General features: G+C 41.9%; 2 protein-coding genes across 2 annotated transcripts in view; one reads left to right on the top strand and one right to left on the bottom strand.

Annotated features, from left to right (window-relative positions):
* Window positions 1-7,297: 7,297 nt before the first annotated feature.
* Window positions 7,298-13,103, bottom strand: LOC104841012 (cytochrome c oxidase assembly factor 7). The gene is made up of 4 exons (XM_010582362.1): window positions 12,931-13,103; window positions 10,375-11,940; window positions 10,154-10,294; window positions 7,298-9,165 (listed from the first exon to the last, which is right to left on the bottom strand). The coding sequence occupies exons 2-4, from the start codon at window positions 10,616-10,618 to the stop codon at window positions 8,717-8,719; spliced, it is 834 nt and encodes a 277-aa protein (XP_010580664.1). The 5' UTR covers window positions 10,619-11,940; window positions 12,931-13,103; the 3' UTR covers window positions 7,298-8,716.
* LOC104841189 (protein zyg-11 homolog B) overlaps window positions 10,917-13,207 on the top strand; it is a 25,100-nt gene continuing 22,809 nt past the window's right edge. Inside the window, exons 1-3 of the mRNA XM_010582704.1 lie at window positions 10,917-10,984; window positions 12,871-12,980; window positions 13,042-13,196. Of these exons, the coding sequence (XP_010581006.1) occupies window positions 10,917-10,984; window positions 12,871-12,980; window positions 13,042-13,196 (333 nt within the window). The remainder of the gene's footprint in view (window positions 10,985-12,870; window positions 12,981-13,041; window positions 13,197-13,207) is intronic.

Raw genomic sequence — 13,207 nt, 5'->3', positions numbered from 1 at the left:
GACTGAATGCTTTACGTTCTTACCAAAAGATCACTAGGGACACATACAGGTACTGCATAATAAAATACATTCTGATCATAGGCTTCAGTTTAACACATGTATTAGGATGGCATTAGATTAGGAAAGAAAGTTCACAGAGAATGAGACCTGATCACTAGGGATCACCTATCTCCTATCACTTACAGAAGTGTATTAACTAGCTTTTAATTTGTTTTAATTTGCAGTTTAAACCATCAATGGATCAGCATTGTCACTATGGTGTGATAGCATGATCTGGAAATGTCCATAGCCTGTTGTGGGAGCAATGAACAGAACAGTCAGCAAACATCAGACTTGGGCATTTCATGCTGTAATACACAGAAAACAAATTACAAAGCCCAGTACGCTGCAGAGACATTTTGGTTAACTGTTAAATAGTGTGGGAACTTTTTACTATTTGCTGTAACAAAACCTTTGTACTGCTCCTGTAGAAACCATTGCTTGTATTGAATTTGTTCACACATTCTGTGACTTGTAATTATGTCAGTCCCTGGCATCCTCTGGTATCAGCCCCTGGGTTCTGAGGAACACATAAAACTCACAAAACCCAGCAAAAAAGAACTTAGAATAAGCTCGGCTTTCCAAAAAGATCTAAAGCTTTTAACCTCAAATTATGTATAATCTCTCTGAGGGCCAGTGTCTGTTCATCATAAATACCATGGTGTGTGAGCTGCCAGTCTGAGGCTGGTTTGGGTCCCGGTGACAGCTAATGTCACTCTATCTCAGCCTACCTGACAAGTAAGATACTATATATTTCCTGTGTACCAACTGCAGAACAAATAAGCAAAACAATGCCATCGAACATTCCACTTAAGGCTGCACACAAAATAACTTCCCTGAAAGTAACACGGCAAGACTGCTTGCAGTGTTGACAGTGTCACAGCTTCTTATTTTCTCTTCATCAGTTACTAACAACACTTGTGCTGAGGTGGCTATTGCATCTTTCTGGAATAACACTCCACAAATATTATCAGAATAACATTGAAAGGCCAGTTTCCCATCTTAGTGTTTCTTGGCTTGTAAAGAATTAACAAGTCCTTGCCATGCTAAATATTGTTTGGAGAATAATCAGTTTGGGCCCCTCCTGACATCGTGTGACCTGAAATAAGTCAATAGCCATTCAGTGCCTTGTCCTCCTTTCCTGTACTATAGAGATAATACAGGTTTCCTTCTCAGGAGTTTGCAGAAAAGGTTTTTGCAAAGCAATGAGAGTTTCCTGGGCAGGAAGCTCTGTAGGAACATGGCTTGCTTCCAGTCGCAGGAGAGCTGGAAGGAAACCAGCTCACTTCTTCTCAGTGTTTTTTTGTGAGACAATGAAATGCTCGGACCAGGCCATTAAGTGTCAAACGAGGACTGTCAGAATAAGGAACATCTAACATAAATTCAGGTTAGTCTCATCTTCATCATGGCCAAACAATTAACATTTTTCTTGGATGGCTTTCTTACGCCAACTCCATATGTAATGGCTCTGTGAGCTGAAAAGCAACTCTGTGTTTCTTGTGATTCACTGGGTAAAGTGCACTAGAATGCTGCGGGTGACAACTGCTGTATAAACATGCGGGGTTTTCATCTTCTTTCTTTCTTCTGTTTTACCAGAAGCCTCTCAGTTGCTAAGAAAAACTCTCCAGGGTATGTTTAAAGCACCTTATTTCAGTTCTGCATAGACAGAATGAGATCTTACAGAGAACTCCCACTATACTCATGAATTGGAGCATATGTATGCATTACGATTATGCTGTTCACAAATCCCCATCTGAAATCACCGCTCCAAAGTGGCCTTAATTTTATAATTCTGTATCACACAAATTTCTTACTAGTTGATCTAGGGGGAAAAAGGATTTCAAAAAAAGACTATATTACAAAACCATATGACCATACTACAAACAAGACTGTAAAACAAAGTGTGTATGTAACAAGTATAAAACATTGTATTTGGAAGGAATATACCAGTGGTAATTGTAACTAGTGTTAGAGTAGAAGGCAATAACAACAATTAGAAATATGTGATATAGTCTGCAATTAGTGTAATTAGTGGTTATTGTGTTTACTTCAAGTGTAGATACTGAAAAATGAAAGCACTGGGAGGCTACAGATACAGCATATGAAATTAGACATCAAAAATTTGGCACAGAATTGATCATTAAAGTCTTAAGAGTCTTGGAGAAATCTGTTTTGTATGGATTCTGGGCCGTATTGTTGATACAGTGTCTGAAAAATTAGAGCAGGGTACTAGTGTTTGATACTGAAATATATAGTAGGGACTTTGTACAATCCTGACTCTTAGGCTGTGGGTCTCTGGATCAGGGGTGTCGTCATGGGTGCACACAAATGGTCTAATATCAGGACCTGAATTGAATGCCTGGGTGTCACTCCAGCACAAATTATTGCAATAATAATACAACTGGATATATTGCTTATTTTCTAATCTGCTTCTTGCTGTGCTATGGCTCCTTTTCCTCCCTCTGCCTTCTTGCTTCACCCCCGAAAAAGCCCAGCCCTGAGCAGAACCGTATCATTCTGAGGTCTAGTGGATGAGATGCTGGGAAGCGCAAGGGAAGGAGGAATTCTTCCTTCTCCATCCAGGGTGAGTACAGCTACAAGAACTACCTTCACACATATACTGCAGAGAGGAGTTGTTACTGATGGCTGAATAAAAGGTAAGCAAGCTGCAAAACTGCTTTTATTACAATATAACACAGAAACAGAACCACCAGAACAAGTCTGTTTTTCTGCTTCTACAACATCATGTGGCTTCTTTACCCGACAGCATCTTTTGTCCAGAATTAATCCAAATGACACTTAATGACACAACATGATGTGGCACCAGTGTTTTTTATATTTTGGTACAAAACCAGCACTCCACTGGCAATCTTTTCACAGCTGCAGGGAGCATCCTGCAGTGAATGCTTTCATCATTCAAAGACATGTATTCATAAGTCTGTTTAATTAATTAGAGTTCGTCACCATTTCTTCTGAAGTGTATTGCTGCTTTATTAAAGGAGGTTGGCCGTATGCTTAGATCAATACAAACAAATGAAAGAGAAAGCAGACAGTGGTTTAGGAGATAAACTCCTACAGCTGAGATAAACTCCTTTATTTCTTAGAAAATCCACTGATCCTGACATGATCAACAGGTCTTCCATATTTCCAAGTATGCTATTATGATCACATATCTATCACTCTTTGTTCATGACCTCAGAGGATTTGGAGGAACAATTTTCTTCCTAAGACGATATAAAATTTAGCCTTTGTAACATCAGGTAAAGAGAAAGAGCAAGAAGATACTGACCTTTTGGCAATAACCTCATAATATCAGGTTATAAGCCAAGATTTGCAGTACAATTTTCACCTCTTAACAGATTTTGATTACATCTGCTGAACATAATCTCTAGGTTGAGAATAGACTGTTATTAGTAGAGTCTATAGACTGCATTAACCACATATAATTTATAATATGCTGAAATGAGACTGGCTGGGGTTTTTTTTTTATGTTTTGTCACTTTGGAGGGAAAATAGTCAAATAGTCTAATGCGTCTGTTAACAGTATTATCTATATCTGTGTAAAAAAGATAGAGGTGTGTCCGAACAGGTAGCAAACTGTTCAGAGACAGCCTGAAAACACTTTAAACTGTTTTTGATGGTGTTTTAGTGTAAGAAAAGACCATTCCTTAATTTGGGTTTGCCTTTTCAACCGGTGGTACAAAATTGGATGATACTTCATAAACTTATCTGTACTAACACACTTCACAGCTTTTATGAAAATAGTTCATTTTATAATATATAAACTCTGCAAGTCTCCGAATTCTCAAGTGATATGAAAAAAACTCCCTGCAACATGGACTTTATACGTGGCTTTAATTATCTGCAGTGCGTGTCACTTTTATTGAGGATGTTCCCAGGTGCCCGTTTGACTGGAAGTTCCCAGGGGGGATCACTGACAATCATTAGTCCTGGCAGAAGAAAGCCTGCTCTAGTGTGGCAGGTTCGTTTGGACTGAGGATCTCAACAAGCCACTGGGAGACAGTGTGCATTACAAGCTCAAAAAAAAGATCAGGCCTTAAAATGTCACCCAATTCTCCAATGCCTTGAGCCACCTGTAATTGCTTACTTCTGAGCACATGGCTTCCAAACTGTTTTATTACTAGACTGTTACACTCCGCAGAGGTAGAATTTACTTACCTTTCCCAGGTGAAACAAATGCCCAGAATAGTACCTAGCAAAGAATCAGGCAAAGTGTGCTCCTCTAAAAGAGCTTTACCTTCTTAAACTGCCATAAACTATTAACTGTGTTAACAGAAAAATTAATCTCACTTTTGTCACCATTTTTTTTTTCAGGCTGCTGAAAACAAGAGCCTTAGTGGCCTCGCACCCACGGTACGCAAGAATGTTTTTCATATGCTGCCATCTGTCGTTACCGTGTACCCATTTCATCGCTGCACTGTGCTCCTGGGGTTTTTATTCCAGCAGTAAGTACACCCTTTCCAAGAAGTCTGTTAAAAGTGCAGTTAAGTTGGAAGAACTGCTTTAATTCATCCATGCTCTGCCTGAGACAGCATGAAATGAGATTCTAACAAGTCTGCTCTCAATTGTGGCAACAGCCAAATTAGTGCTGTTTTTTCTCCCACTTAATTTACTTCAATAGTAAGTTTGTATCTTTATTCAGACCATAGCCAGAGCATTCATGTTCTTTTACAGCAAAACATACACACACATCACAACTTTGCATATATTTATACACACCAAAATTGTAAAGGATCGTGTCAGTGCATGAATACATTTACATATACTGCCCTACTTACTCAGACAGCTGTTTCAGAAAATGTATATTTAGTTACAGTTTGCATATATGTAAGCTATGGATTTGAGTCCAAAATCTGTTCAGTTAGCACCTTGTTCCCTAAATCTGTATTATAAAAAAGAGAACGTAGTGTTTCAGAAGCTGTCAGGAAAGTAGAACAATTTGTGTGTAATTGAATAAGGGGTGATCACCGTGCGTCAAAGAGCAATCCTAAAGCAGCCAGGCACGTGTGGCACTCAGATACACAGTGACAAACCGGTTGGGAAGATGCTAAAAACAACCTTCAGGCTAAAGGTATTTAACACCTGTGCACATGCCTTGCCTGAAAGGGAATATCTGGCCTTGAATACTCGCCCATAATTCAGTAGACCTAGGCCAATTCCTAGCTCTCTTACTTATTTTCTCTACAATCTGGGCCAGCTCCCTTAAGCTCATCTGCCCAGCAGAGCTAATTAAGTTCCTTTCTCTCCTGCCTCTCTGTCTCTCCTGCCTATTTCATTTGCAATATCTATAGGCAGAGATGTTTCTGTGTACATACTGCCATACAGGCTCATTACTATTTTGGGCTTGGCATCATCTGAATGTGACTTAAATGTTTCTAGATCTAAGCTGACCAGGGAAAAGCTTCACACCTTCAGGGCCTAAAGCAGCATGTCCCCCCTGGACCTGGAATCATCACAGACAGCAAGAGGCACCATCCAGGACCACATCTGCCTGGACAAACGTCTCATAGTTAAAAAAGTTGACCGTACAAGCAAAGGACAGTATTTCTGTGTCCAGAGAGAGAAAAATAAACATGGCTTTAAAGTGGAAGTGGTGACACTTAAACACCACGTGAAAGCAGCCTGAAATCTGTGCTTGTTCCAGCAGGTTAGCTAAGAAAGTAAGTACATGGGATTCCCAAGTCTCTGAAGAGCAGAAACCTTTACACAGCAACAAGCTATTCAGCCTGAGCCCTCTACAGAATTCCAGTTCCTGGTTATAAACATTTGCATTGGAGGAAAAAAAAAAAAAAGGATGTTGTGGACTAATTTTTCAGAACTCGTTCACTGTGTATGATTGCTTTTTAGTCAGTTTGATGCTGTAATGCACTGAAGCTTGTTTCCACTGGTCACCATGGATTTTTATATTCAAAATACAGGCTATATTCCTATATTCCACAAACTATTTCTATATTCTTACTTCATGTACTGTGGAAATCTAGGGGCAATATAATTCCACAAGAAAAACTATACACAGCCATCTTGAAACTGGCTGCGGATATTGTTCAATACATTTGAAGTAGAATATATGCAATAACCTTCTTTCACTTGTATCTCTTGAGGTTGTCACATGCAAAACAACAACAAAAAATCATACAGTATCAGGGTTTATTTGTACACTTGATTAATCTTCTAGTTTTCCTCTGTTTCCATCTTTTGGTGATTTATTACCCTTACTTATCCAAAATCCACTATAAATGTAAAAATTAAATTTTGGGTCTAAAAACATTAAAACATCTCAGTTTAAAAAAAATAAAATTCCTTCCAAGACACTTGTAGTAAGCTTTGTTGACGCTGCCTTTAAGAGTGACAGTAGAGTTGCATAAGTCAATTAACACACTTGGAAGCTTTCTCAGTATAGTGAAGCTTCAGTAACAAAGATGTCAAAGAACAGCTTTGAAAGAACTAAGAGGACTTAAACGCAACCATTTGGCTCAGGTACTTCAACAGAACATATCTAGAGCATTCAGAAATCTGTGAGTGCTTGTGAATATCTACCCACCAGCTCTCACAGAGGAACCATCTCATTGCACTCAACAGAATTACTCCTGCACGTATTAGTAAGTTCTGGGCCTTGAGTTTTAAGCAACAGCCTAAGAGAAGGAAGAAAGAGCCAGCTGCTGTTAGTGCAAATCTGGCATGTTTTAAATTTTTTAAGCAGTAGGTAGCAGAAAACATGCTAGCATACTTAATTCACTATTCCTCCTAAAAAATAGTGAAAATTAGTTAGAAATAATTCTTTAATTTCAGCTGTTGCTATGGTTGTGTGCAAGTTGAAATGCTGGTGTGCTGAGAAGCACACGAATGCATGTATTTTGCTAACTTTCCAAGTGAGCTGACATCCTTTCAGTAGTATGGTTGTAATATAAACCAGTATCCAGAACTATCCTCTGGTCCTTCAAGTGTCAGGTTCAGTTCAGACCAGAGTCCATATTGTTGGCAGCTCTAACAGACCCTCTTCATGCATTCTGGATGTATATAGCACAAACACAGCAACTGAGTCAGCATCCAGCACTTGCACAGGAGTGCCACATCCCACATCAGGATGTTTGCACACCAACTCTGTTGTAGATGAACTCTCAATGTCATTTTTCAGTCTCAGATACCAAGGCATTTGTTTCTTTCTTTGTATCTTGAGAGATACTATTTTTTATTTAAAAGACAATACAAAGCAACTGTAAGCTGCTTTTTACCATAAGGAGGAAAAAAAAAAAAAGAAGTATTATAGAAGATTCATATCACAATGTTTAGAAATACCAATTAATATATCAAAATGGCAGATGAGACCAAAAAGCAGTCATCAGACCGAGTGTAACACCAAAGCATGAAGTTAAGCAGGAAGGAGACTAGTGACAATGGGGTTTGCACAGGCACTCCCTGTGCAAATTAGTGTTCCCGGTAAAGCGAGGTCTGTGACAGAGCCAGGCACACACACCGAGCAGGGGTGTGCACAGGCGAGCATTTCAAATCAATGAGCACCCACGGATGCAGCTCACATTGTGAATGGCAGAGCACCAGCATTCAGAGGTTGTCACCCAACAGAAATCTGTTTCAATTTTGTAGCTAGACCTCCAATAAAGAAGGCAGCAGCTCAGGATAAGTCTATCCCAAGACTGCACACTGCTCTAGAACAGCTTTTACTTGTCTGCTGAAGTGATCCACCCCTCAGTTTTTTCACAGCTTTCCCACATGGCCCTTTTTCCTGAACCCAGGTTTTTTTACTGAAAACGTTCTTGGACAGGAAATCTTTGGCTTGGCTCCAACTGAATGCTTAATTATTTAGAAATCAAAGTACATCCAATAATGCCATAACACTGATTTACAATCAAATAATAAACATTTGCACAAATGAAATAATTATAGTAACATCCTGTAAAACTTACAGACTGAATTGCGAAATCAAAATTTCTCAGATGAAATGATGACATTAAACGTATAATTTAAAGATCAGCAAGATATCAAATTATTATTTCTCCCTATAACAAGTCATCTTTTTTTTTTTCTCCTAGTTACAAGTGCAGTTTTGATGCCACGACAACAAAGTAACTAAATCAGCAAGTCTAAATACAACCTTAAGATAACAAATGTTACCTTCAGCAAATAAACCTTCTCAAGTTTCTCAAGCCATCCTGATACAAAGCAGCCTTAGAGGACATCAGCCAAGCCTGCACACTACCGAAGTTCCACAACTGCATGTAAGAGATGGCACAGTTCTGAATGTCCAAGCTGGGACTACCTTGCAACCGTGATTTTTTTTTGTGTGTGTGTGTGTTAGAATTGGTCTGAGCACAAGCCTCAATACTGAAGTGCTAGACATGAAAGAGAGCCTTTCATACATGAAACCACGGGGAAAAACTTCCAAAAGGCCTGTTTTTGCCTTCCTTTTAAAGACAAGGGATCTAAGCAATACACTTAAGAACTTGTGTATTTAAAAATGTAGAAAGGCACAGCAGAGTTGGTCATGTTTGTTGCATCCACAAAAACAGAAGTTTATTTGCATAAGCAAAATCTATTTTGGATATTTATTTATTATGAATGAAAACTGCATACTCACAATTTAAATAACAAGTTCACTTGCCATTTAAACCTGCAGTCTTACTAACTGCAACTGACAGTTTTACTCCCCAAATATTAAAGAACTTGAGGCTTCTTTCTGTTCTTTATGCAACTGTTTTGCCCTGTTTTTCAAATCCTCTGCCTTAGCATCATTCTTCTCAATGCCATCTCCCAGTTTGTACATTCGACTGGCATTGGCGCAAGCCCATATGTGACCCAGCTCACACCCTTTCAGCGAGTACTTCAAAGCATGGTTCATGTCCTTAGGGACCCCAGGTGCTCCTTGGAGGTATATCACACTGAGGTTGAAGCAGCTAGGAGCAAAATTGCCATCACAGGCTTTTGTGTAATAGTCTCTAGCGACAACGGGGTCAGGTTTGTCATCGTTTACTCTCCCATCATGGGCCAACAGCCCAACATTATGACACGCATTTACTGACTTCTTCCCACCCTTCTCACATGACTTCATAAAAGAGTTGTAGGCAGCTTTCAAATCTGGGTCGAGTCCACCTGTTGGCCAAGAAATCAAAAGATTACTGTAAGGACATGCTAAAACAGATGGGAGCTCTCTGCTTTGTAGCATGCTTCCCGGTGCACTTTGGGAAATACAGCATCCCTCTCTTTAGGTGCTACAGTCAAAATTTAGGACTTCAGAGACACTATCATTGTCTCAGTTACAAAGGTTTTGCTAATGTCTTCAAGTTAGGAAACCCTCCTCCACTCCTCACTTACCACAACAGCTTATGTAGACAAAAAAATACCAACCCCGAAACACAAAACACTCTTTCTACTACTACATCTATGGATTTCTTAGTAGCTTAAACTAGGCAAAGTATTCTTTTGCCAGTACACCTACACATAAACTGAGACTGTTGCTAGTTTTGAACTACAGTAAAAAATATCATGCTCCTTACTAGAATTGTCATTTGGAAGAAGCCTCACTACTTTAACTGCTTCCCATTACCGTACCAGCAGATACATTTTGGGCAGACTTGGGGCCTACTTATGTAAGCAGTGTTACCAGTCCGTAAGCTCATTCCTTCCTTACTTCCTCTAAAAAAGAACAGCGAGATGAGAAGAAATCCAACTTTTAAGAAGAGAACACACAGCAGCATTCAGCCCTGGATATACTTACCACTCATAGAGACATAATTACGAAAAAGTAACACGCGTGGTTAACCTAGAGTTGCTTCTTCAGAAGGAAGCAGTTTAGGGTTTTCCGCCCTTCCCCAGCTGTTACCACCCGACCACAAAAGGGGCAGGGCAGGCAGCTCCTCCTTCAAGGTCAGGAGGGAACGCAGGCGTTCAGCGCCCTTGCAAAAGCGGGAGCCGCCGCTGCCCGCAGGCATCGCCCGCCCTCCCCGCCCCGCCGCCCGTCCACGGGGGAGTTCCTCCGGCCGCAGAAGAACCGAGCCGCCGGCGGCTCGGGCGGGAAAGGGAAGCCACCGGCGGAGGGGGACCCGCGAGACAGCACCAGGACTGCCCGCCCCCGGCCCACCTTTGCCGATGGCCTGGTAGGCCCCCAGCCGGTAGCAGCTCTCGCTGTGGCCGTGGTCCTCGCAGTTGCCGCGGAGCACCCGCGCCGCCGCCGCGAAGTCCTTCCTCACGGCGTCCAGGTAGTCGGCGAGGCGCTGGCAGCCTGCAAGGCACCGGTGAGGGGGGTTTGAGGCTCCCGCCGGCCCCGGGGCGGCGGGCGGGGGTGGCGGTGGGGCCGCTTACCGTCCGGGTCCTTCTCCTTGAAGCACTGGTAGCTGTACTCGAGGTGCAGGTTCTCCAGGTAGCCCCTCACCTCCTCCTCGTCCTCGAAGTTGATGAGCCCGGCCATGCCGGAGCTGACGGCGCCTGCCGCGAGCGCCGAGCCGTCGATGGGCTGCCTGCCGCGAGCGCCGAGACATCGATGCGGCGGCGCCGCCTCCCGGCAGGGCTGAGCCCGCCGATTCACCGGTTTTAAGTAGTAATACATTTTTAGTATTTAACTTTCGGAGTTTTGCACCATTGGATACGTATTTCTGCCGTCTCATTCGGGGCGATCAGAGCCATAAGTTGAGGCGTGACTGTATACGTTAACACACTACGCATGGCCTAGAAGCCAGGGCGGCTTTACCAATTCCCCAACTTGTTGCCGGTGTGTTTTTTGTCTCGGATTAACAGCTAAATGATTTGCAACTCGATTTTAGAACGGGGGAGTTGCTGCTAGTGACTGTTATCTGCAACCGTCCCTTTTTGTGGAACAAGAGATCTTACAGATGCTTTTTGAAGAGATGGAACCCTGCGTCCCAGAGTCTCTGAGCGGGGCAGTGCCAGGGTCATTGAAAACACCCAGGGACCGGTAAGCAATTAACAACGTGCAACGAACCCCAGTTCTCTAGTTACGGATTAATTTAAGCCAGACGTGATGTTAGGGTACTTGTACAAAATACGGCACGCTATCCAATTCCAGCAGTTTTGAGCACAAAGTGAATTTTCTGAGAGTATAGCAGCACATTAGAAATTTGTGTGACAAACTGCTTAGAGTTAAAATTAATTTCAAAGAATATTTGAGAACGCTTTGTCCCAAATTATTTCAGTCACATAACACTGGCTTGTCAAGCTTTTGGGTAAATAAAACTCGGTTAAATCTTGTGCATAGGCTCCCATAGGAAGAAACCAGGTTGTTTATTAACAGCTGGAGCTAATTGCAAGAACCGTTGCCGGTGGGACTGATGGCACCACATGCCAGATGTGCTGCCGAGGTTACAACTCCTGTTGAAGTACTTCCTTAAAACTTTTCAGACTCTTCAGTATTTGGGTTGGAGTTAACACACATTGTCCACATGAAGCTAAAATCTTGTTTTCAAAACGTATCGACCAAAACCACCGACACGTCTGAGAAACAAGTAAGAAGAGATAGGTAGTTTGGCCCGTGCCGACTACTGCCTGAGAATTTTTGTGTCAAGTCCTCTGTTCTGGAGAAGGTCTTTGGAAGATGAACTGCTTTTGTACCAGCAATACTGTTTCTCTGAAAATCCAGCTTTGAAAAATTTCAGTTTGCACAGGTCCAGTAGAAACTCTTTTGAGTTTGCTGGTTTAAATCTTTGAGGAGTCTGTTCTTGCTGGGATTTTGCCTCTGCAGTTTCTGATGCTGACATTGAGTCAGTGCCAACTCAACCGTATGGCCTCTCCATACTAGGAGCGAAGTGGCGCAGCAAGGCTTCCCTTGCTGCTGTGGCTCTTGAGTACCGTGGGGCAGGCCAAGAATGGGCACTGAGAACAGGGATCTGTCTGTCGCTTGAAAGTTTTCACCGTCTGAGCCCAGGCAGGAGAAAGGAAGATAGTTCCCGTCATAAATCCAGATGGAATGAGAAAAAGAAGGCAAAGACAAGACATCTGGTGATACTCAGGTTGGAGTGAATTTGTTAATAGGTATGGAAAGAACAGCCTGGAAGCTCCAAAAGACATTAGGAGGTAGAAGAAACATGTAATGGACTGAGAATAACACTAGTAGCCCCTCCCTAATATAAGCTAATTTCTGTGCCCATAATTAAATGAATTATTTCTTCTAAGCAGATTAGATTTTGAAGTGGTTAAATTCAGAACACAAGGACTTTTGATTCTGTTGTTGTTGGATCCTGAGCATGTGATTTATTTTCTCTATGTCAACATCCTCATCTAAAGAATTGGGACTATAACTGACCTTTGTTATGTAGTCCCTAAACAGGCAAAATTGTGTTTGATCATACCTGTAGAATATTTTGTCATCTTGTAATGACGGAAACATAAATGATTTTAGCAATTGTTCCTTAGTGTTTATTTATGTGTTTTGCTGGTTTGCAAACAACTAGTATTCAAAGCTGCTGTACGTAGACTCAGCAATTCTTTAAAAGGTTTAACAGTAAACTCATTATAATTTCATTTTACTTGGATAGGGAAATTGTATCACTCTCTGTGTCCTGAAACAAAAAATAACTGTATTCTTTCTACCAACAATATATTATAGTATGTATTTGTCAGGAGACAGGTTTTCATCACTACTACTGTATCTGAAATTATTTTGTGTAAAAGCTTATGGCAAAGCTCCTCTCCAACTCTGAAGCAGGTGGCGAAACCTATTGTACTGCAGCAGATTGTTATTCATATTACCGGAATAAACTGGTTTGGGCAGGAAACATTTAAATAACAGAGGTTGATCTGTGAGCAGCAATTATAAAGCTGACATTGAATTCCTGGTTGTGAGAGGTTATCCAAAGACAAGGAACTGCTTCGGATCCTCAGCATCCTCTGCGTGGACAGACTCACCAGCGCTTCGGTGTTCCTTCATCCTTGCTCCGAGACGAAAGCAACCGGGCGTCAGGGAAGTTCTCGCACCCACCGTCACGCGCGACGCCAATGCCCGTTGCTGAGTAATAGACCCTTCTCCTGACGCTTCACGCTTTTCATCCTTAAACCTGGATTTTAAGGTTCCCACCCACCCGGAGAGCCGGCAGTGTGTGCCTGGCGCTGCCCCTTTAAGGGAGGCGGGCTCGGCGCTGCTGCCCGGCCGGCTGAGGCAGATTCACTTCCAGGTCGGGGGGGG

Source organism: Haliaeetus leucocephalus, unplaced genomic scaffold (assembly GCF_000737465.1).
Source record: "Haliaeetus leucocephalus isolate CR32 unplaced genomic scaffold, Haliaeetus_leucocephalus-4.0 Scaffold848, whole genome shotgun sequence".
NCBI classification, from domain to species: Eukaryota; Metazoa; Chordata; class Aves; order Accipitriformes; family Accipitridae; genus Haliaeetus; species Haliaeetus leucocephalus.
This window is presented reverse-complemented; position numbering and strand designations above follow the sequence as displayed.

Bases quoted from the DNA above. Each gene is read 5' to 3' on its own strand.
- LOC104841012 (XM_010582362.1), bottom strand. From the start codon at position 10,618: ATGTATTACTACTTAAAACCGGTGAATCGGCGGGCTCAGCCCTGCCGG. The intron at 10,295-10,374 runs GTAAGCGGCCCC...GGTGCCTTGCAG, and splicing joins CAAGGAGAAGGACCCGGACG to GCTGCCAGCGCCTCGCCGAC. The intron at 9,166-10,153 runs GTGGGCCGGGGG...CTTGGCCAACAG, and splicing joins CTACCAGGCCATCGGCAAAG to GTGGACTCGACCCAGATTTG.